This window comes from Physeter macrocephalus, chromosome 5, assembly GCF_002837175.3.
Source record: "Physeter macrocephalus isolate SW-GA chromosome 5, ASM283717v5, whole genome shotgun sequence".
NCBI classification, from domain to species: Eukaryota; Metazoa; Chordata; class Mammalia; order Artiodactyla; family Physeteridae; genus Physeter; species Physeter macrocephalus.
Window position 1 is genome coordinate 96,198,048 of NC_041218.1, and position 24,414 is coordinate 96,222,461.

Genomic DNA, 24,414 nt, shown 5'->3' on the forward strand with positions numbered 1-24,414 from the left:
TCACTTTAAATATGTCCTGCCACTCCCTTCTGCCTTGCAGCGTTTCTGCTGAAAAATCAGCTGTTAACCTTCTGGGGATTCCCTTGTATGTTATTTGTTGTTTTTCCCTTGCTGCTTTTAATATTTTTTCTTTGTATTTAATTTTTGATAGTTTGATTAATATGTGTCTTGGTGTGTTTCTCCTTATATTTATCCTGTGTGGGAGTCTCTGCGCTTCCTGGGCTTGATTAACTATTTCCTTTCCCATATTAGGGAAGTTTTCAACTATAATCTCTTGGTTGGTTCAGTGGGTTGTGTAGGCTTCCTGGTGGAGGGGACTAGTGCCTGTGTTGTGGTGGATGAGGCTGGATCTTGTCTTTCTCGTGGACAGGACCACATCCGGTTGTGTGTTTTGGGGTGTCTGTGACCTTGTTATGATTTTAGGCAGCCTCTCTGCTAATGGGTGGGGATGTGTTCCTATCTTGCTAGTTGTTTGGCATAGGGTGTCCAGCACCTGTAGCTTGCTGGTTGTTGAGTGGAGCTGGGTCCTAACGTTGAGATGGAGATCTCTGGGAGAGCTTTTGCCGTTTGATATTACGTGGAGCCGGGAGGTCTCTGGTGGACTAGTGTCCTGAACTCGGCTCTCCCACCTCAGAGGCACAGGCCTGACACCCGGCCAGAGCACCAAGACCCTGTCAGCCACATGGCTCTCTCTGGGCTTCTATTTCGGCAGCAGCAATGTGACTCTGGTTGGTGTGAGCCACTTTTTTTGCTAGTTGGCCAAGGAGAAGTGTGAGGGCACCAGCGTCTCTTGAAAATGCAAAACCAGTGCTGTGGCCATGCCCTCCTCCAGGATGCACGGAAGCCTTCTCAAGATGAGTGGGGTAAAACCCAGGACGCTGTGGAAGCCGCCATTCTCAGGGAGAAGAACCTGACCCAGGCACTATTGGATCCGCGTGCCCTGGGTTCTGCCTGCACCCCTTTTCTTTTTTAAGATGGCAGTTCATCGTATTTTAGTCATTATAGTCCTAATGAGAATTTCAAAAGACTTTTTTAAAACAACAGTTGATTTTAATGTTTATCTGGAGGCATGAACCTGAAAATAGCTAGGAAAATTCTTAAAAAAGAAGGACAATTTGGCATATCATATGTTAAATCAAAATTTTAGTAACTAAAACCATTTTGTACTGGCACAAGATACACAGATGAATTAGTGGAATTATATGGGAAATTCAGAAGTAAAGGAAGTTCATATGGACCTTAGAATATAATACATAGACATTTCAAATCAGGGAGTTAATTGAGTAGTATTTATTGATTGCTGGTTGTGTACCAGTTACCAGTACTGAGGATACAGTGGAGGTTGGGAATTGTATCCCCAGTGCCTAGTAACTGGCACACAACTTTTTCTGCTTTCTTGTTGGGGGAGACAGAGAAAACAAACAAATTAATAAAATACATCAGGTGGTGATGAGTGCAGGGGATAGAAGACGATAGGAGGCAGCGCTGTGTATGGAGCCAGGGAAAATCTCTCCCATATGTACCATCTGAGCAGAGAGCTTAGTGAACAGCAGAGTCATGATCCTGAGGCATGAGTGTGTTTGGATTATTTTATGGACATGTTAAGTCAGTTAGGGAACCGTATGGGAAACAAAAAGAAAGCTCAAGCCATCCAGTTAGTGGCATACTGTACAGTTACTAAAAAGGAAATGGTAGATCTGGAGATGTTGATATGCAAAAGCAGCACTGTCATGTGAAAAGAGCAGTTTTACAGAAGGCTGTGTTTGGTTTGATCCCATGTGGGTGAGACAAATTAAACACATCAAAAGAGTCTGGAATTGTTAATCTGAACATGGACTTGTGAGAGGGTTAGGGAAGGGACTGTTTTACTTTCTATGTTTCAAAATGTCTTTGGGTTTTGGTAAGATACCAAATATTTGTAATAATACAAAAAAGATGCTTCAATTTTGACTTTATAGCATTAATTATTTTTAAAACATGAAGAAAAAAAGGACGTTTCTGGTAAAAGAGACACGTCTCCTTGATTTGAAGGAGGTGGCAAGTATATTGAAAGGGGCAGGCTTTGGGATCTTACAGGCCTAGGTTCTAATGCCAGCTTAGCTACTTCCTGCTCTTGTGACTTAGGGTAAGTTCCATAATGCTATAAGTTTCTTTCTTCACAAGTAAAACAGGACAAATAATGTGCTTAGGATTGTAAAAATTAATGTGTTTCCTAGTACTTATTTACTTCTTCCCCTCATCTTATTTGTGGTAATGCTGGAATGTTTCCCCAATCTAAAGCCTCAGGAATGATGAGTTCTAGGGTCTACATTGTACAAATACATATAAATGGATCAAGAATGGTAATCCTAATGAGAATCTGTCTTAAAGAGCTTTACACCACAGTGGTCAAGTTATTTGTACTTTACCTGGTTCCAGAAAATACTTTAGGCAGATTACAAAAATTTTGTGATAAGAAGTAGCATGAATTAAAAGTAATGGCAAAGAGAGAGAAAAACATAGGTGGGGACAAAAAAGGGATGAATGAGAGCAAAAATGTTTTTGCATGAGAGCAACGCTTTTAACTCTAAGTGTTCTGGCAGCCAGTGAAAGAACCTTTATATCACACAATGTATATTGCTTATGGAATAAAAAACAACCATGGAAGAGATTAAAAGTAGATTTGGAATGAGAAGAAGTCCCCGCACACATACACAAAGCCTCAGGTCACACAGGTAAAATTTTTACAACTTTAATGGCATAGGCTTTGGTGGTTCCAGAATATAGGAAAAGAAGGAAAGTTCCCATATTTTAAAAAGTGAAGCATGTATACCTTCATAAATCAATAGCATAAAAATTTCTTTAAACTTGTACTTCTTAATCTTTTTGGTCTCTTCTTTATACTCTTAAACCTTGTGAAAGATCCCAAGAGCTTGTTTATGTTGATTGTATGTATTGAAATTTAAAACTGAGAAGTAAAAATATTTATTAACTCATTTTAAAACAATATATTAACATAACATTTTAATTGTAAAATGTTTATATTTCCCAAACTAAAATAAATGTTGGTGAAATGAATAGCATTGTTTCACATTTTTATAAATCTTTTTATGTCTGGCTTAAACATCTGGATAAACATCTGTGATATGCTGTTTTCAATAGTCTTTTCAGATAATTGTGCATACTCTTCCTTGAAACTTCAGTAAGTGGCAGTTTTTTTTTTACAGGTTAGTTGTAATGTGCAGTCTGTAACCACAGATTTTGTAGTCTAATATATTGAAATCCATTGGTTTATCTTATACTCTGAATAGATCTTTTAACTGTGATGATTTTATAACATTATGTATTGGTCATTTGATAATATTGGATCACTGAATTGAGCAGATCTTCTAAAGTGTAACATTTCATTATATCGTATTTGTTATGACCACTAATCTCATCAGAAAAGCCTTTAGGTATTTATTTTGAAGCTGTCAAGTTCATGGTGTAGATACAAGTCTTCTAGTATTCTGATTTTCTCCTGAAAGCTTGAATTTTATAATTGACAGTAAATGCTGCAATTGTCTTCCTTGAAGTAATAAGCTGACTTTGTTCCTGTTTAAGAAAATGTCTGGCAAATACCCAAGTATGAATGACCATAGTTTGTTAGTTGTTTTTGCAGGTAAAAATCGTGGTTCATGAAAAAAGCAGCTACTTCAGCTTGCAACACAAATAATTGCACAAGTGCTTCTCAAGATAACTGTCACTTTGTTGTGCAACTGAAGTGCTTTATGAGTATTTTCTATTTCATTACTAAGAATATTGAAAAGATACGTACTCAAGTGTAAGGGTTTAATAATAATAATTTTTACTGCTTCAACAAGTACCTTCTTAAGTGAAACTGTCCCCCTCTCTCCCCACCAAGATTATGTGGTAGTAAAGAGTATTTACTGCTAATAGTCTGGTGCCACTGCCTCAAGTCATGCTAAGGTGCCAGTAGTTTTACCTACTACTGGCTTAATACCATCAGTGCAAAGTCAACACATTGAAAAGTATAAATAATGTCTTAATAATACCTTTGATCTTCCCAGACCCCTGAAGGGTCTAGGGGACACCGAGTGGTCTTTGAACCCCATTTTTGCAAACTGCTGATGTATACCAACTAAAAAGTAGAATACAGCATTACACTAAAATAACAGTACTTTGATTAGGCCCAAGTGGTATTCCTCTTTTGAACGTATGGGTGACTAAATATTTGAAAATCTCTTAATTCGAAAATCTCTTAATCTCTAGTATAATTCATGACATTAGTAACTCAGGGAAGAAAATGCAGGTGATGATTATAATAGAGTTTCTAAAAATCAAACTGATAGAACTAAAGAAGTATCCTTTTAAAATTTAAAAGCCACAAAAATAAAACCCGTAGTCAAAAGGAATAAATCAATGCTTTCTAAGCAGGAGGTGTATGTGAATTTGTATGTGTCTGTGAATATCTTTACTATGTGTTGTGTTTCTCAAACTAAAAGTTACCATCTTTCCCAGTGGTAAACAATGAAAGTACTCCCATTAAAATCAGAAACCAAACAAAATTACCTAATATTGTGTGGCATGATTAGCATTTTCACATTGTTTGGAAATTGCCACATCATGTAGCATACCATGATGATAAAGAGGAATACATGTTTGAAAAAATATAGATGAATTGTGATTATAGGTGATGATAATAAACCTGGAAAGCCTCAAAGAAACAACTGTTAAAAGAAAACTATGTTAGGAACCATAGGATCTCAGATGGTGATCTAAATTTTTTATGTGAAATTTCAACCATTTCCTATAACAAAACTCTTCTAGTTATTGGTTAGGAAATATAATAGGGATAGGAACACATTCAAAAAGCAAAAAGTAAAACCCATAAAAGGAAATATACAAGATCTAATTGAAGAAATTTATAAGTATACCTTGGAGATATTGCAGGTTTGGTTGTAGACTACCACAATTAAAGCGAATATCAAAATAAAGTGAGTCACACAAATTTTTTGGTTTCCCAGTGCATATAAAGTTATGTTTACACTATACTGTAGTCTGTTAGGTGTGCAATAGCTTTATGTGTGTATACCCTGATTTTAAAATACTGTATTGCTAAAAATACTAACCATCATTTGAGCCTTTGGCAAGTTGTAGTCTTTTGGCTGATGGAGGGTTTGAAATACTGTGAGAATTACCAGAATGTGACACAGAGACACAAAGTGAGTAAATGCTGTTGGAAAAATGGCACCAATAGACTTTCTGACGCACGGTTACCACAAACCTGAAGTTTGTAAAAAAAAAAAAAAAAAAGACAAAAAAAACTACAAAGCACAATAAAATGAGGTATGCCTGTATAAAACCAAAGGAAGTATGAAAATGGAAATATTAAGCTTTGTAAAGATAGCAATCCTGGGCCTCCCTGGTGGCGCAGTGGTTGCGCGTCCGCCTGCCGATGCAGGGGAACCGGGTTCGCGCCCCGGTATGGGAGGATCCCACATGCCGCGGAGCGGCTGGGCCCGTGAGCCATGGCCGCTGAGCCTGCGCGTCCGGAGCCTGTGCTCCGCAACGGGAGAGGCCACAACAGAGGAAGGCCCGCGTACCACAAAAAAAAAAAAGATAGCAATCCTTTCTAAATTGATAAATTCAGAGCAGCAGTGGAATCCCAACAGGATTCTCTTACTTTTGGAGTGTGACAGTATTGATTCTACAATTCATCTGTAAGGAAATACTGAAAAGAATAGAGGAATGAGTAGATAGAGGGGTTTGTCCTGTAAGTCTTATAAAAAATGTAAAGGTATCATATGATATTGACACCAGAGTAGATAAATCAGTAAATCAAAATAGATTCTCAAAACAGACCTTAGATATTTAGGGATTTAGCATATGATGCATTTCAAAATGTCTTCAGTAAATGATTTGGGGATAGCTAATTGACCATCAGGCACTGAGTTTGCCAATATGCAGTTATCAATTGCTGTCATGTCTGCTTCCCTAATTTCTAAAACTTTTCCCTGTCTTAGAATGTCTATTTCATCCTGTATGCTGCTACCAATTAGATAACTTTCCCACTCAACTATCTTCTCAGAACACATAAAATAATTAAAACTCTTTAGCTAAGAGGTAATGAAACTCATTTTTATTTTAAGGCTGTTAATGAGCCAGGTGCTAGCTCATTTAATTTCACAGGTCCAAAGTAAAATTAATCCCCATTTTACAAAAGAGCAGCAGATTCTAAGCAATGCAGTTTCACCAATATCACAGACAGGATTCAGTTCTAAAGTTTGTTTTCAAAGTCTGTCTTCATTATAGTTAGGCACACTGCCTCTTGAAACTATATTGTATGGCCCCTGTCTAATGCTTCCAACTAAACCTCCCTTAGCCCTAAATTCCACATATACTGATTTCCTTAGTCTTCCTCCCACAAATGTTTATACTTTGCTACTTCCATGACTTTGCCTATGCAGTAATCTTTGCCAGTAACATAGTTCTCTTATTCCCTTTCCCACCTGTCTCTTGTTTACTTATCCTTTGAGTTGTAGGGAAAATTCTGCACCTCTTCTCTAACTTGAGTACGTTCTCTTGTATTTCTGTAGTTGAAAGTATCCTTCATTTTCTTTATTCCATTATATTTTATACTTGTGTTATGGCACACATCAATCTGCCAGGGATTGATTATATTCATCTAGTTACTTGGGTGTATTATGTAGTATACAAAAGTGAGAGAGTGGTTCTTTTACTATAATTTAGTAAGAGAAAGACATGTAAACAGCTAAAATATAAAGCAGGATGAAATAGTGTCAAAAGAAACAAGGAGCATGCAAAAAGTGACCATTGTGGACAGTGAGGATACAGAAAACATTGTTGAATAGATTACTTTTGATCTGCATCTTCAGGAATGAAGAGGATTGAGCTAGGTAGAATCTAGGAAGAAGGAACATGAGCAGAGACGTGGAGGAGTGATTGGTCTGTGGAGAGAGATGAGTTGGGAGATGAGACTAGGAAGCCAATCTGGGATCAGATCATAGAGAGCCACGCTCCTGAGCTTGGTCTTCTTCGCTCCTTTTGAGGAGCTTGTGAGAATGAGACTGTTAGGAAGAAGAGACAGGCATGTACGAAGAGTAAGATCTTAAAGCCTTTTTAAAAAGCTTGGATTTAAAAAAATCCTAAAATGTATTGAAACAAAATACAATTTCAGTGACACAGCTTAATGAGAGGTTGCCTTGTACAAATGTGTTTCTGACATAGTGTTCTTAAGCTCCGCTAAAGGATGTCTGGCAACTTTAGTTGTCACTTGCTTATGTACATTGGTGCATGTATTTATATTTATGTATATATGGAATATTTTTACTTTTAGTCAGTGATTCATGGACCTTTTCTTTTTCTATATGAAGACTAGCTGATAATTTTATATAAAGTGTACATTTATTCTTGAGATTCAGTGTACTCAAGTTAAGCATATTTTACCAATTTTTCATCTACATATTACCAAAACATTAGTTTTAAATGTTTACCAGCTAATCTGTTATAGCATTTCTTCAGTTTACCATAACAAGGACTTACTAATTACTATAAAACTATTGAGGGATTTCAAGATACAGATAGAGAGTAAAGCAGTTAAAATTTCTAAATACCTTGAAATCAGAGGCACTACTGAAATTGAAGGACTTCTATGTTTCAGGAATGTGACTTTTAGGGTCCTCCTGTTGACCGAATTCAGCAGCAGTCTACAGTTCAGTTAGCTTCTTCAGTGTAGGAAATCTTTTCTGCTATTATTGCAAACTTCATTATATTCGTAAGAGGTGATGATTAGGTACCTATAAAACCAGAGAAAGACATATACTAAACTCTAGTTCCTCAGTTTATTGGCATAAACATTTTAAATTTTGGTTCAGAATACGCTCAACATATTTTGAATGTTGCCTGTGTTTTTAAGATTTGATTTTGCAGATATGGTTTTCTTTCTAGGAATTAGAATGTTTGGAGTGTTAGAAGCATTCACTGAAAATAAATTGAATTCTTAAGACAAGTAATTGATTTGGGATGACTAAAATATTTAATGAAACTATTATACATTGTATCAGGACTTCAACATTTGTATATTTAAAAATGAGTTGATGTTTTGTATAGCAGTTGTATGTATGATTTTTTTCTGTGTAGTTTATATTGATGTACTTCTTTTTGTGTGTTGTTCAGCCGTATATGTGGAAGTCCGTGTCCCGCAGTGTGGCCTGATGTAATCAAACTACCATATTTCAACACCATGAAACCAAAGAAGCAATATCGTCGAAAGTTAAGAGAAGAATTTGTTTTGTAAGAAGGGGATGCTTAAACATCCATATTGCGTTGATTTTTTTTTTAAGTTATTTCTTGAGAATTCTAAATGTCACTATAGCCTCTGTTGACCTAAGGTCGACCTATCACAATTCTTCTATGTCATTTAATTTTGAGTTCCCTTTGCTACATGCAAATTACCATTTCACCATCATTATGAAATCAGTGCTTTGGAGTTACGTGTTTGATCTAGTGTTTACCTGAAAGAAGTTTAATAATACCATTTAACATTTTAATGAAACTGCTTACAAGATACTTGAACTGAGTTTTTTACTTTGTTGTAGGAAACTATTCTGTTAAGTTTTTAATTTATGTTAAAACAGCAAATTGCCCATAGAGCAGTAAAATATACTATTGTTTGCCAATTTTCAAATTATTTAGAATAATAATTATACAATTATGTAAAAATAAATATTTCTCTAAAGGAGTATTTGGAACTTACTGGAATAAAGTATCACAAACATGTTATAAAATGCTAATATTTAAAATAAGCTCCTAAAGAAACATTAAGCTTGAGTCAAAGAACATGCTTGACTTTTGTAATCCTCTCATGCCAGTATTCCTGCAGCTGCGCTAGACTTATTTGATTACATGCTCGCCTTGGATCCTAGTAAGCGCTGCACTGCAGAGCAGGCTCTTCAGTGTGAGTTCCTGCGGGATGTGGAACCCTCAAAAATGCCTCCACCAGAGTAAGTGACTTTTTACTATATGCAGAATCTGGACAATATTAATAACATCATTATGTAGCTATCAAAAGCTATTCTATGATTAGTTAAGTCAAAAGAAAGAATAAATCAAAAGGAAAAAATAGCAATAGTGTACATAGTTTGCACATCTAGAATGCAGAGCCCTGCTTTATGTTCAGCTAACCACAGGACTAGCAAAAGCAGCCTTCCTCTAGTTAATTTTATTAATATATTTCCACCCTAAAAAAAGTGTTATTGCTGCTGCTATTGTAGTACTGTTTCTGCCGACACTAGTTGCTTAGCTAAAATTTTGAGTGCTATGCTAAGCATTTCTCATGTATTACATTAATCTTTATCATTTTAACAGGTGAGTATTATTAATCACCATTTTACAGAGAAGGAAGCAGGCTCAGAGAGGTTAAGAAACTTGCCCAAGAATACAAATCTAGTAAAGGGTGAAGCCAGCTCTCAAATTCAAGTTAGTTCTATAACAAAAAGAGGTTCTGAAATACTCCTTAGCAGACTCTACAGTAGAAAATTCTTGTCATTGAATAAAAATATTAGTGTCCAGAGCCTGTATGGAATGAGTCTATTGTCTGATGGTGGGAGGTGGGTGTCAGGAGGCAGGGAATGCACAGAGTCTGGGCGTCGGAATGGCTGGGTTCTTGACCCTTCACTCCCTTGTGGCTCCTGTAACTTCTCTAGGATTGATTTGGGGAAGGGGACAGAGCAGTCCATTTGGTTCTCCTTGATAGGATCTAGAAAGTTTGTAGAGATTTTCGTAGTAATTTTAAAAATGATAATGAGTGTCACAAAAACAAGCCTGTCCCTATAATAATAAAATGTGTCCATGTAATAACAATTAGCATATTGTGAAGGAACAGACATGGGATTTGGAGTTCAAATCCTGGCTCTTCCACTTAATTAATTAGATTGGTCTTATATAGTTTTATGAGACCATCATATTTGGCTTTAGTTTTTACTGAATTGTATGTGAATAGCCTTTGTGGGATGATTTGGAAGGCGAAAAGGATCTATCATCTGACACGTTGAGGGACCTGAATCATTCACTGTTGAATTGTTTCATGGATTTTTTTGCTTATCGGTATATATCAGCAGTCTTGAAACTTTGGCTTAAGTACCCCTCTAAAGAATTTTTTTAAACTTTTGATTTGGAAAAATTTCAACTCTATACAGAAAAATAGGAAGAATATTACAATGAGCAGTCATATACTCTTCATCTAGATTCAACACTTAACTAAAATTTGGACACATTTGATATATCACTCCATATCTTTTTTTCCTGAACTATTTGCATATTATATTTTGGTAATGACACTTCACTTGTAAATAACTCACCATGTTATCTATAAGAACTGGGACTTTATTCTGTATAACTACAATATCATTATAAAGCATAAAAAATTTAACATTGTGTTAGCTAATAGTTTATATTCAGATTTCTCTAGTTGGCACAATAGTTTTCTTTGTAGTCTGTTTTTCTGTTTGTTTTGTTTTGGTTTTGGTTGTTTTGGATGAAGAATTTATTCCAAGCTCATACATTTCATTTAGTTGTTATGTCTCTTCCCCAGAAGTCTCTGGGGAAGACTTCTTACGACATTGACATTTTTGAAGAGCTAGCTGTTTTGTAAAGCATTCTACAGTCTGACTTTAACTACTTCCTCATGATTAGTAATTAGTGTTTTTTTGTTTTTTTTGGCAAGAATGCTACCTAGGGTAGTGATATGTGCTTCCTGCTGTATCACATCAAGAGGAATATAATGTCATTTTTCTCTCATTATTGGTAGTACTAAATTGATATCTTGGTTTAAGTGGTCCACATGAAAGAATTCTGGTAAAACTGTATTGAACACATTTTAAATAGACATCTAAATTTTTTAAATCAAGGGTTCAAATAGTCGCAAAAGGTATAATTTTCGGTGTATAAGCGTAGACACGTTAAAGTAGAGCAGTTACATCATCTTGTAAATGTATTTAGTGGAATCAGAATGTCTTCGCATTTGATATTCATCAACATTCACTCAGAAAATGTATGAACAAAGTCTTCAGCGGTTGGTCACTGTTGGGTGTTTGTGTGCATGTGGACTTACATTGCTTCTGCACGTTTTTAATGTAGCATATATTTACGCTTGAAAGTATTTTATTGATTACCCTATAGTACTTCTTTAAAACAAATACATGTATATAAATGGAAATTTAATTTAAAAATGTCCTCTGACTACAAAGCTCTTTTTTTCTTGATTAAATTATTGCGTGTATTAGTAGTGTGTATTTCAGTTAAAAAAAAAGAAAAAAATTCGTAAATTTTGTTGGAGAAGCAACCTTAATGAAATAGTGCTGAGATTTTTTTTTCTCAAGTAATTTGCATATCCATTAATTAATATTACTTATTCTAGAGTGAGATATAGTTCCACATTAATTGTAATTTAAAAATTTTTGTAAGTACTCTTTTAAATAAGCATTTGAGACTGGATGGAGTTTTGTCATAGTTAAATCACTGAGTTCTTTGAACTTCTTCCACATTATGTCCCCAAAATCACAGTGCTGTGTCATCAAAAATTATTTTAATGACCTTTCAGATGTCAACTTAAGATTCTTTCTCTAATTTTCGTGACAGTAAAGAATTGGAAACCACATGACTTGCCAAAAGATTTCTTATCCAGTCATTAATCATTTTTTTTTTTTCAGATTTTAAGAAAATAAACCAAAGAAGCTTTACCAATATTTATTACATGACTTCTTATACTTGTTGCTTTTTCTTTTATTTGCACTTTCTTAATCCAGTATACTTAGAAAAGGTTAGGAAGTCAACATGTAATTTCAGTGCTACTTAACCAATCCATTTGCTAAATTGTGTTTCTTATTATATTTTTAAAATATATGCTTTTATCAAAATCTTGGAACTGTAGATGTATCCCATTCAATTTATGGAAATGTTTGCCACATAATAGGAAATTCTGTTCATATTGTCAAACACATCACCTAAATTCACTTAGCTTTTATCAGAACACACCCGACTGCACTTTTGCATTAAAAATAAATATGTTAGTACACGTTTTGGGAAACATTCTGTAAACCAGCAATAAATTATGGTACATCTTTGTTAAGTACATCACTAAAGCAATCAGGTTGAAATTATAGTGATATTGATGTGATATTTAAATAAAAAATTATATAAACAATATAACATCTCATTATTATTTTGTCATATGTAATGGGTAGTTAAAATTATAAAATGTGAAGGTAAGGTCTATGAAGAAAGGCATTGGTATTCCTTTGGGAAATAGCTCCGTGTATTAAACTCATTATCAGTTTTTTTAGGAGTAAGCAAATGAGTGGGGTAATAAAAACTCCATTAATTTTACTAGCTGTCCTTTCACACTTTTTTAATGTACTTAATGAAAAGAGTATGTATTGCTAAGAAGTGAATTAGGCCAGCAGCTTGTCTATAATTTTATTTTTTCTTAAAAGCATTAAACAATTCATAAGATAAATATGATCAACTATAATTGGAATAAATATTTTATGATATGATAAAACAATACTTTTAAACTACCTTGCTGAATGATGAAACATGAATATAATGCTTACTATGTGAGAGGCACTGTCCAAGCACTTACATATGTTAACATATATTACCTGAACTCCACAAGGTAGATTGTCTTGTTAACCCCATTTTTAAAGATAAGCAAACTGAGGCACAGAGGTCAAGTTACTTGCCTATGAGACACAATAAGTAAGTGGCTGAGCCGGTATTTGAACCTTTAGAAAAGAACACGTTAAAAATTTGGTTGTCCTGGAAACATTCCTGGTACATCTAATAGTCAGCATCACTAACCTCTCTATCCTGTTTAGCTATTTGTTGGGTAATGTTTATCTTTCCTTCTGTTGAGATCATCTGTAAAGAATCTCTTAACGTTTTAATTGTGGGAGGGAACAGAAGCCCTTTTTAGTGGATTTCTTTGCTTTATTCTCATGGGACTCTCCCACAAGAGCAATGCATTCCTTGAACATCAGGATGGAAAAAAATGAAATCACTCCAGTCCCCCCACTCTGCAGTATTGCAGTATGTCTGAATTCAGAATAACCCCAACAGAGGCTAAGGTTACACATCTTGTAATACACACACACACACACACACACACACACACAGACACAGACACACACAGACACACACAGACGCACACACCGAAAGTCTTTGGCAGGTTTTTGATGCCTTAAAGCTTCCCAATATCAATATTTCAAATTGTCCCTTTGTTTGTTACTCCAGGAGGTTTTTACACGCTGAGGCAATGCACCATAGTAAGATGGCTGAGAGGTATGCCTTTGTTTTGTTTTTGGACCTCAGGTGCATAGACTTGGTTTAATCATAATCCTGTGTCACTCATCATTAGTCCATGCATGGCTCTCTTTTTTTCTTTTAGTTACTTAATGTAATTAGTTATTTTAAATGATGTTAATAAGCAGCCATGAACTCACCAAATAAAAGCTAGAATCTTGACAATAACCTACTTTACTCATATCATACCCTCTCCGCCCACGACCTATCCCCCTTGCCTTCCTCCACCTGAGGTAACCATCATCCCTGTTTTCTTTTGTATATACTTTTTGTTGCCATCTATATGTACTCATAAAAAGTTATATTTTACAATTTTAGTTGCTTTTAATTTTATGAAAGAGTGTCATGCTGTTTGTAATCTGTTGGGAATGACTTTTTTTTTCACTTAATATATTCTATTGCTAAGATTTGACCATATTGTTGCATATGCCTTTATTTTATAACATGAGATAAGACTAATTGTGAAAGAAGATGTGTGAAAGAACTTTCTGAACATGCAGGCCCTTCTCAAAGATCAATTTTAGGAAAGAGGACATATGGATATGGAATTTCTTTTAGAACAATTCCAGGTATACTCCCTCAGAAAGTCTTCATGTATCCCTAGAGGTAAACATATCCAGGTTGAAGACCAGGTTGGGGCTGCTTAAGGGAATTTATAGATATTCTGGGCAAGTTTATTAACCTTTCCAAGCCTCAATTTTCTTATCTTTAAAATAAATATCATAGTAACTTCCCACTGGATTTTTTTATTAGGGTAAGAAGAAAATATTTATAAATCAAATATTTGTCTTTCTTTAAACAAAAGTTATTCTGCAGTGTTTCAATTTTGTGAAATTACACGAGGTAGAATTGTTGCAGAATTATGGATAACTTTGATAGTTGCTAGTTATTCAGAACTCTCAATGATGATTGATGAACCTGGATTACAATCTATTTTTGAAACTCCTGTAGCATCAGGTTAATTCTAGAGCATTTGATTATAGAAGCAAATAAGAGGGTCTCAAAAAGTAAAAAGCTTGTATTAGAAGGTTTTTCACAAATTTATGTCCTAGCCTTTGCTACTTTTTAATTCCGTGTCTACTTTCTGCAAGTGGCATATTTTTCACCTTTTTTTTCCATGTCCTATTCAATGTATGTTGTACTATGATAAGAATTGGCTTTTAAAAGATTGCACCAAGGCTAATAGTAACCTATTTTTGTGAACATATATTCTTCATTCATAGTTTTAATAAGTTATTATTCATTGATTATCCAGAAGCCATAGAAAAATAGTTTGTCTGTATAGGTGAAGCCCTGAAGGAGGGGGGCATTAAGGGTTATTTGTGTTGGAGGAGTTTACAAAGCCTGTGTGTGAAATATTCAAGAATAACTTGTGGGGGAGCGGGGGTGGCAGCTTTGGGGCTATTTAGTAAATATTATCATTTTGTTGTTGTTGTTGTTGTTGTTGTTAAGAAATGCCATTGACAAACAGTTTAATACTTTTTTTTCCAGCCTTCCTTTATGGCAAGATTGTCATGAGTTATGGAGTAAAAAGCGAAGAAGACAGAAGCAGATGGGCATGACTGATGATGTTTCCACAATTAAAGCCCCCAGAAAGGACTTGTCTCTGGGCATGGATGACAGCAGAACTAACACGCCTCAGGGTGTGCTGCCGTCTTCACAACTGAAATCTCAGGGCAACTCGAATGTAGCACCTGGTCAGTAATACTTCCATGGGTTGATTTTCTTCACATTGTTTTGCGGCTGGCGTTAATTATATTGCTGTAGTGTTAAAGCACTTGTGGCTAAAAGTTGAACACTGAATTCAACATTTCCTTGTTATTTGATTGTGCCAGTACATATGTTTCACTGCTACCGGCACCACAATATTAAGGAATCTCAAGGTAAGATTAATTTATAAAGAAGGCATCAAATGACATATGATTAGTGATGGGTCAGGTTTCTCTGTCTGTTTTTTTTTTCCCTAGTGCCAGAGTCAGTAGGTCTTTTACTGACACTGTTCTGTGAGGCTCAGCATTCAATGTTTGTGGATGCTTTTGAGGAGTAAGAAGAAAGATAAAGGATAACAGCCAGGAATCAGAGTAGAAGCTCTTTCATACTGTTTGTAATGTCCTCAGGTCACTTTTTTTTTTTTTTTTTTTTTTTTTTTTTGCGGTACGCGGGCCTCTCACTGTTGTGGCCTCTCCTGCTGTGGAGCACAGGCTCCGGACGCGTAGGCCCAGCGGCCATGGCTCACGGCCCCAGCCGCTCCGCGGCATGTGGGATCCTCCCGGACCGGGGCACGAACCCGCGTCCCCTGCATCGGCAGGCGGACTCTCAACCACTGCGCCACCAGGGAAGCCCCTCAGGTCACTTTTAATATATTTCCCAATATATTATAGAATCTCAGACTGGAATCTGATATTGTGCTAAAAGTGACTTGAAGTATGATAAAGAAGGGTATTTTGGGGAAAGTTAAATTTCTTCATCTTACTCAATCTGTTATAAGAGTAAGCTTCTTCACGAGGAACCAACCTCTTCAGTGTTGTCAGAAGTGCTGTTAAATTCATTCTCTCATTTAGTTAACGACTTTTAAAAAAATGGAATCCACTCCCTCATTTTGCCTCAAGAATCCAGAAGGCATTCAGCTTTAATGTTTTTTTGAAGACAGAGATGATAAGAAATGAATACATGTGTGTGCGGAGGTGGTATTTTGTTAAACATGAAAAATAACCCAGCACTTATTAAGAGATGAGTAAGTATTGACTGATCAGCTAGTTGATTAAAACAGATCTGTGGATCAGATTGAACTTTTGGTGGTTAAATATAAATATAGAGTAGATTAGCTGAGAAAGCTTGAGAAAGATTACCTTAATGCTTTCCCATGTAGTCTACAAGCTTAGAGTTGACCTTGGTCAGACTACATTAAAGTGCTATAATACGTTACTTTAAAAACCAAAATTAATTGTTATTTGTTGTTCAAAAGTATTCTTCAGAGTTTCTTGAAATAGTGAATTCCCCTTGTACATGAAAATATTTGATGTATATGTAGCTTAGGAGAAAACACGTTTATTTGTTGTACAAAGTGAGGGCTGTCTATATCAAGTTCAGTATTATTTCTCTTCATGGTAAAAATATGTAAAATTTGGAGAAAGACAGAAGCAACAAGAAGTTTTCTTGGCTTGTGTTTATGTCACCTGTTTTATATACCATCTACTACTGAAAAAGGATTTCAGATGGTTGTAACAGGAAGTTTGGATGGTGGTCACTTGTCCCAGGCAACAGTTGTCATATTCCTTAATAAGACTACCAGGTGTTTATGTCTGCTTCTCTTCATGGAACTGATGTCCTTATTCCACTAGGAAGCCTAGTGGAATAGAGGGTAGTTATTTCACTCTATTTTAGCTGATAAAAAATGAATTCTGGGCTCATTTTGTTATTGTTTCTTAGCTTTGCATATTTATAACCCTGTTAATTTTAGAATTTCATTTTCTCCTCCCTCCCTCCTTCCCTCCTTCCCTTCTCTTTTCAAACTGTCACTATTAAGAAGTGAGGGTTCTAGTTTTTTGAAATAGGAATGAATCCTCTTTGCTCCATTTTCTACATCATCAGTAAGCGCCATGAAATAAAAATGCCCCTTCTGTGTAGATGAGACACCACAGTTAAAGTGTACTTCTCTGAGCTCACATGGAGACTACCTCTGTTAATAGAAAAATGAAAGGGAAAATGAGGAAAACAGGCACTTGGGGTGTAGCAAACAAGCATGGTTCCTTATTAATACCTGCGGATCACAAGAAGAACTTGCAAGAGTTTGTTTTGAATTATTCTAAAAATATTAAGAAGTAATAAAAAGTATCTCAAAATATATAAAGAGAGAATATATTAAAAAAAGCATTAATCATCACTTTTTCATCTTGGAGTACTATTAGTCTGTCATCTGTGGTTATGGAAATTGCTTATCAGTGTCTGTATTATCACTTAGCATATATAGTATTATGTACATTTGAGCCCTTTTGTTACGTATGACTCAGATAAACTTGCACAAGAACCTATGTAAACCATCACAAGTCTAAACTGAAAATTAGAAAAAGAAAAACAACTGTTTTAGTGGTCATGAATTAATGCCACCTTATATGTACATGATAAGCATGCTTCTGTAGGAGTTCCTAATTTACCAAGAGTGCTTAACTTTTAAAAAAAAGCAGTTTGAATAAAAGACATTATATCAGACAGTCTACAAAATCCCAGTTTGAATTTACTGCAAAGATAAGGTTAGGTTTTTAGAAAATACGTGTTATTTTATATAAGCAGTACAGGGAGTGGTTAAGAGTTAAGACTCTGGGGACTTCCCTGGTGGCGCAGTGGTTAAGAATCCGCCTGCCAATGCAGGGGACACGGGTTCGAGCCCTGGTCCAGGAGGATCCCACATGCCGCGGAGCAACTAAGCCCGTGAGCCACAACTACTGAGCCTGCGCTCTAGAGCCCGCAAGCCACAGCTACTGTAGCCCGCGCGCCTAGAGCCCGTGCTCCGCAACAGGAGAAGCCACCGCAATGAGAAGCCCGCGTACTGCAAGTAGAGAAAGCCCACGCGCAGCAGTGAAGACCCCAAACAGCCAAAAATAAATAAATAAAATAAATAAATTTATTTAACAAAAAAAAGAGACTCTGGAATCAGAATACCTGGGTTCAAATCTCAACTCTGCCACTTACAGAGTTTGTGACCTTGAGCAAGTTATTTAGTCACTCTGGATGTCAGTTTCTTCTTCAGTAAAAAAAAAATGGGGCCAATAATAAAGCATGCCTTATAAGGTTGTTGTGAGGAATAAAGGATATAAAATGCTCAGAAAGGAACCTAAAACTGTCGTCGTCGTCGTCGTGATCATCATCCAGTGCCCATTCTCAGGTGCTATTTCCTGGTCATGTCTATAGTGTGGGGTTCTAATGGTGGTCTTGGTTTTCCTTGCGAAGTATTTACCCTTAAAGATAATTTATTCAAAAGGGACTGCAGTTCTTTTTCTTTCTTGTTTTAATTTATGTGCCGTTACATCTTAAGTGTACATGAAATTGAACTAGAAAGAGATTCCCTTTTCACAGTATTTCTCAAACACTGTCCCACGAATGTACCTTTTAATAGGGTAATACAGAGCCATTCTGTGGGGTGGGGAGAGCTGTGAATCGTGGCAATTCTAATTAATACACATTTTGTCTTTAGTAAAAACAGGCCCTGGACAGCAGTTAAACCACAGTGAATTGGCAATCCTACTAAACCTACTACAATCTAAAACAAGTGTTAGTATGGCTGATTTTGTCCAAGTGTTGAACATTAAGGTAAACTCTGAGACTCAACAGCAGCTAAATAAAATAAACCTTCCTGCTGGAATTTTGGCAACAGGTGAAAAACAGACAGATCCATCAACACCACAACAGGAGTCTTCGAAACCGCTGGGAGGAATTCAGCCTTCTTCTCAGAACGTCCAGCCTAAAGTGGAGACTGATGCCGCCCAGGCGGCTGTGCAGAGCGCATTTGCAGTTCTGTTGACTCAGTTAATAAAGGCTCAGCAGTCAAAGCAGAAAGATGTGCTACTGGAAGAGAGGGAAAATGGATCGGGACATGAAGCGTCATTACAACTCAGGCCACCTCCAGAACCTAGCACTCCGGTGTCGGGTGAGTGTACAGGTAGCAGACCACTAACACGGCTGCATTCACACTGTTTTCTTGCTGTTGATGATTAGCTATAACGCGTAGTGTTTAGTAGCTTTGCTAGGAGATGTCCTGAAAATTCTCAGGTCGCTGGTTATAGGTTGGTTTCTTAGTCTGTGTACTTCTAGGAGTTGATTCTTTAACGAATTATCTGCGGGTGATAGAACTCATTATGAATGCTATCAACGTTTCTCATGTGAACCTATGGTTAAGAAATAATCTTTCACTGCAGTTGCAGCGGGATGATTGACCAAGGCAGAAACTTTATGTGTACAGTAGCTTTTGTTCTTCAGGCAGTAAATAGGTACATGTGAGATGCTTTTGAAAAGTCAAATACAACAAAATTTTTCTGTCACCATAGACTCAAATGGTAGCAGGCGATATTTTAATACTTAACATATACCTTTTTCTTTTTCATTTGACTTTTGGGTTGTTTTTGTTTGGTTGGTTGGGTTTTTTTGTTTGTTTGTTGTGTGTGTGTGTGTGTGTGTGTGTTTTAGCCAGAGATATAACTTCTAATGCTCTTTAGAAAACATTAACTATTTTGAAATTTTTGTTTTCCATGGTAACTTTTGACTCTCTTTTTTTGCCTTGTTTCACTTAGGGCAAGATGACCTCATCCAGCACCAAGACATGAGGATACTGGAGCTCACGCCAGAACCAGATCGGCCTCGTATTCTGCCTCCTGATCAGCGACCTCCTGAACCACCTGAACCACCACCAGTCACTGAAGAAGATCTAGATTATCGGACAGAAAACCAGCATGGACCCACCACTAGTTCTTCGTTAACTGACCCTCATGCCGGAGTGAAAGCAGCCCTGTTACAGCTCCTTGCTCAGCACCAGCCCCAGGATGATCCCCAAAGAGAAAGCGGCATTGACTACCAAGCAGGAGACTCTTACGTACCCCCTTCAGACTACAAGGACAGTTTTGGATCCTCTTCTTTCTCTTCTGCTCCTTATGTTAGCAGTGATGGTCTAGGAGGCGCCTCTGCTCCACCACTGGAACGACGTAGCTTCATTGGAAACTCAGATATTCAGTCCTTGGATAACTACAGTACTACTTCATCTCATTCTGGTGGTCCACCTCAGCCTTCTGCCTTTTCCGAGTCATTTCCCAGTTCAGTAGCTGGATATGGAGACATTTACCTCAATACAGGTCCCATGTTGTTTAGTGGAGACAAGGACCATAGATTTGAATATAGCCATGGCCCCATTGCAGTCCTGGCAAACAGCAGTGACCCTTCCACAGGGCCAGAGAGTACTCATCCTTTGCCAGCAAAGATGCACAACTATAACTATGGTGGTAACTTACAGGAAAACCCAGGTGGCCCTGGCCTCATGCATGGACAGACCTGGACTTCTCCTGCCCAAGGACCTGGGTATTCACAGGGATACAGGGGACATGTTGGCGCACCAGCTGGCAGAGGGCGAGGCAGAGGGCTACCTTACTGAGTATCTGTTTTTCCTCAGGCACATCATTTTTATCTGGAAGGACTTTTCTAGCTGCAGTTTAAGGCAGCGATCCAAGAGACTTGAATAATATTAATTCAACAACAGCTTTATTTTTATGTGGAAAAGGGTCTTGCATACAATAGTTTAAAAAAAAAAAAGACAAAAAAAACCACCTTTGCTTAAATTCATGCTGTTCTAAAAAAACTAGATCTATTGATTGTACATCTTCACAAATTCTAGTTAACAATTTTATTTTGTATTCTTGCAGTTTTAAGTGGATGCTAATCTTAGGGACATAAAAGTCTTTTATGGCCCTCTTGCAGATCTTCTGAACTATGCACATTTGTGCTTTTTTGTAAGTTTGGACCAACTTTTATGTAACAAACAACCGACCCCTCCCCCCCTCCAGTTTTACAACAATCAGAAAGGGCACTGATTTATTTGGTATTTTTCTTTTTACAAAGCTACCTTTAGTCAAAGGTCACTGTCAGTCTTTGCACCTGCTTTCAGTGTTATTGTGAAAGGTGTACTTTGTGCTCATTTCAGAAAATAAAACACAACCTTTCTCTTGATGCAACAGTTTTATAAAAAAAAATGGTCAATGTTATTTTTGTTTTATTTTGCAGATTATCATAGCCTAGCAAAATGCATTCAAATGAAATAGTGGGTTTTATATGAAAAATATGGGTGGGGTGGGGAGGGTAAGTAAGTGCCTTAACAGGTAAGCTTAAGGTCTGAGAAAGTAGTTAACCTTTACACCCGTTTGTCTTCTAAAGGGAATCAGTGCATTGTATTGAAGAGGCAGGGAGCTCTCAAGTGTCTAGGGGCTGCCTGCTCGGTTCCTGTTAGGTTCGTTCCCTCTGCCTTACCACGCTTTCTCCTTTTCTTTGGGGTGTGTTACCTTCCACTACCACCTTCTCTTGATAGAGCAGTGAGAGCAGAGAAAGGGAGTCTAACTCCCAACAGCAACTTTTGTTACTTCTGAGAAAGAGTTCTGAAAAGTTGTGTCATTTAAATGGTTGAAAATAATAGCTAAATGAGAATTTTAGAGTACCATTTTCTTTCAGACTGCCACATTGTCCCTGTTTCCTTTTGCCATGCATAACTGGAGGGCAGTAGCATAGAAGCAAGGCTTAATAACAGAATTGGCATAATTCTGTTCAAGTTCATGGGGGGAGGGATGGCGAACACCGTATTTTAAGTTATACAGTTGCCATTTTAAGACAAAGTTAACTGTTCATTTTACTCATTAACTAGAAACATTGCTTAGGTTGAATTTACTGAAGTAAAAAGAAAAAGTAGTGCAAAAAAACCCTCTTATTCTCTCTCCTCTCACTTTCTACGAGGTTTACTACAACTTCTTCTGCCACACCTAGAGTACCTTTATTTTAGTTCATTTTAGAATGATGGATAACCCTTATTTCAACTGTAATGGTGTCAGGTTTAACTAACTTTTTGTGTGCACTCAAACACACATACCGTTATGATAATCCTAGAAAGGAACCAAAGGTAAATAACCAGTGTTGCCATTAGCACTAAATGGCAAAACAGACTCTGGAAAGGAGAGCTGTGCCAACTCACCGTTTTGTTTTAACTGTTCTCCTGGTAACTTATTTTTTGATTGGAATCTTAAATTGGAACAACTATTATCAAATGGAAATGGCTCCAGTTCTAAAGTCAGTCTTTTAATCCTGTGCCCTCTATCTGACTTGTGAACCTTCATTTCAAAACAGTACATGGGAAGCATTATAATTTGGTAACAGTAAAAATAGTTTAAAGTGAATAATTCACCATTTTACTGCTATAAAATGAGATGATGTCTTTTGATGGATTTTTTTTTGTTGGGGAGAAAGAAATGAATGGAAGAAAAATTATTTTGCTTTTATTTGAATATTGAATACTAACAACTTATAATAAAACTACATTGCAGGAAGTGAAGAAATATTTTGAAATTTAGCAAAATAGCTACAGTATTCAAGTATCTGGAATTTTAATATGGTGAGTCTTAGAGCTTTAGACTTTCCTATAAGTGACAGTATCTAAGTTATTCTTAATAGTCACACTTGATAATTCTGCTGACCGTAGCAGCTAACCTAAAATTGAAGATATTTATGTGACATGAATAGCCTGTGTTTTAAAAATTAAATATTTTATATAAAATTGAACTGTGTTTGGATAGTTTTTCCTAACATTTCAGTTATGTATTTATGCTGGGAGAGTGGCTGGGAGGACAAGGAAATTGTTGCTTGAAATGGAATATTTGAACTATAGCTCCTGATATTACCCTAAGACAGCACTGATTGTGAGATGACAGTATTTTATGCACCAGTTAGGAAAAATGTTGCCAGTTAAACCACAATTCAAGGCTAAGATGCATCAATTTTAAGATACTTCCCAAGTTCAGAGATGTTATTCTATGAAAGAATGTTTCTTAAAATTGATGAAATATGGTAGTAAAAATCTTAATGCATCCTTTCATATCATGTAATACTTCAGTAAATCTGGATTAATGAAAAGAACAGGGTTGGGAAATCACTAATTCTGTATGTTATAATAACTGCAGTAATCACTGTGTATTCTTGGGTGAAATTTAAGGAACATAAAATGTTACTTAAGTTGTTTTTGAAAGAAACAGGTAAGTCAGATTGCAAATGAGAAGATGAAAATAGAAAAAGATTGGACCTACCAAAAGAAGAAAATATTATCTCCCATGTGAAATTCCCTTATGTATTTCTTGATACAGCAGCTTTTTCTGCATGCAACTCATGTTTCCCAAGTCTTCAATCCATTATTTGTTGGAGAGTTGCTGTCACCCATGAAATTTTAAGACTCATTTTAAGGGTTTATTGATGAAAATAGTTTGTGGAATGTGAATTAAGATAGTGCTTTAGCTGTGATTCAGAGCTTCACTCCTTCAGTAAATATATTCAGCGGCTACCAAGTGCCAGGTACTATTCTAGTACTTGGGGTACATCAATCAACATGAAAGGCTTTAAATCCTACTTCTAATGGGCTGACAGTGAGCAAGAATATTTAAAAAGTGGAGAAGCTAATAGTACTTGCTACTCTTGAGCTGTATCTAAATTACACCTAAGTGAAAGTTAAGATGAAAATGTGTAAAATTTTAAAGTCAAATTTGAATAGAGAAAGTTCTGGAAAGAAATAGAACAATTGGAAACTCATTGACGAAAACAAAATTTAAGTTGGAGCCGGCCAGTTTACAGTAGGCCAATGTGTAAGAAGTATCAAGACTTCTTGAGAAAAATGGAAGGTAAATGGGTTAAATGCTTCCAAACTAATCTTTCTGGTACTTCTGAGTTAAAGTTTTGCTGTATTTGCTATGAACTTAACCCAATTTTAGATGATTTTTCTCCTGAGGGCCCCCCTCCTTTGTTTTTTAAAGGTAAAGCTGAAATAGATTTGAATAAAGATCTGCTGATTCCCTGGGATAATGATTTTGATATTTTAAAAGTCTGAACAGGATGTCCCAAAAATCTAAAATCATCTGGTCCATCTCTTCACTTTACAGCTAAGAAAAATGAGATTTAGATGGATTACCAGGGTTGTTCCTCTAAGCCATAACTAAATTCTGTAGTAAATACTTTTTAATGAGAAAATTGTTAAAATACCAGTGTTATACTAAAATAAAATAATTAAATTTAGAATACTGAACAGCTAGTTTAACACAGATGGCTTTGAAAAATCAACTTAAAAAAAGGCTTCAGAAAAAAACAGGGAAATAAAATTTTAGAAAACTTAATTAGGAGCCTGTAGAGGCTGTTTGTTTCATATATGGGAGGAGTCTTTAAAAAGGAGGTGCCTCGGGCTTCCCTGGTGGCGCAGTGGTTGAGAGTCCGCCTGCCGATACAGGGGACGCGGGTTCGTGCCCGGGTTCGGGAGGATCCCACATGCCGCGG

At 36.3% G+C, this 24,414-nt stretch overlaps 1 protein-coding gene across 2 annotated transcripts in view; it reads left to right on the forward strand.

Moving 5' to 3' along the window:
• CDK13 (cyclin dependent kinase 13) overlaps positions 1-22,642 on the forward strand; it is a 116,550-nt gene extending 93,908 nt beyond the window's left edge. Inside the window, exons 10-14 of one of the 2 annotated variants that reach the window (XM_007118162.4) lie at positions 8,179-8,295; positions 8,874-9,005; positions 14,854-15,059; positions 18,554-19,006; positions 19,647-22,642. In XM_007118162.4, the coding sequence (XP_007118224.2) occupies positions 8,179-8,295; positions 8,874-9,005; positions 14,854-15,059; positions 18,554-19,006; positions 19,647-20,497 (1,759 nt within the window). In that variant the 3' untranslated portion in view covers positions 20,498-22,642. The remainder of the gene's footprint in view (positions 1-8,178; positions 8,296-8,873; positions 9,006-14,853; positions 15,060-18,553; positions 19,007-19,646) is intronic. The other variant, XM_024115152.3, reaches the window with a different exon arrangement.
• The last annotated feature ends 1,772 nt before the right edge of the window (positions 22,643-24,414 follow it).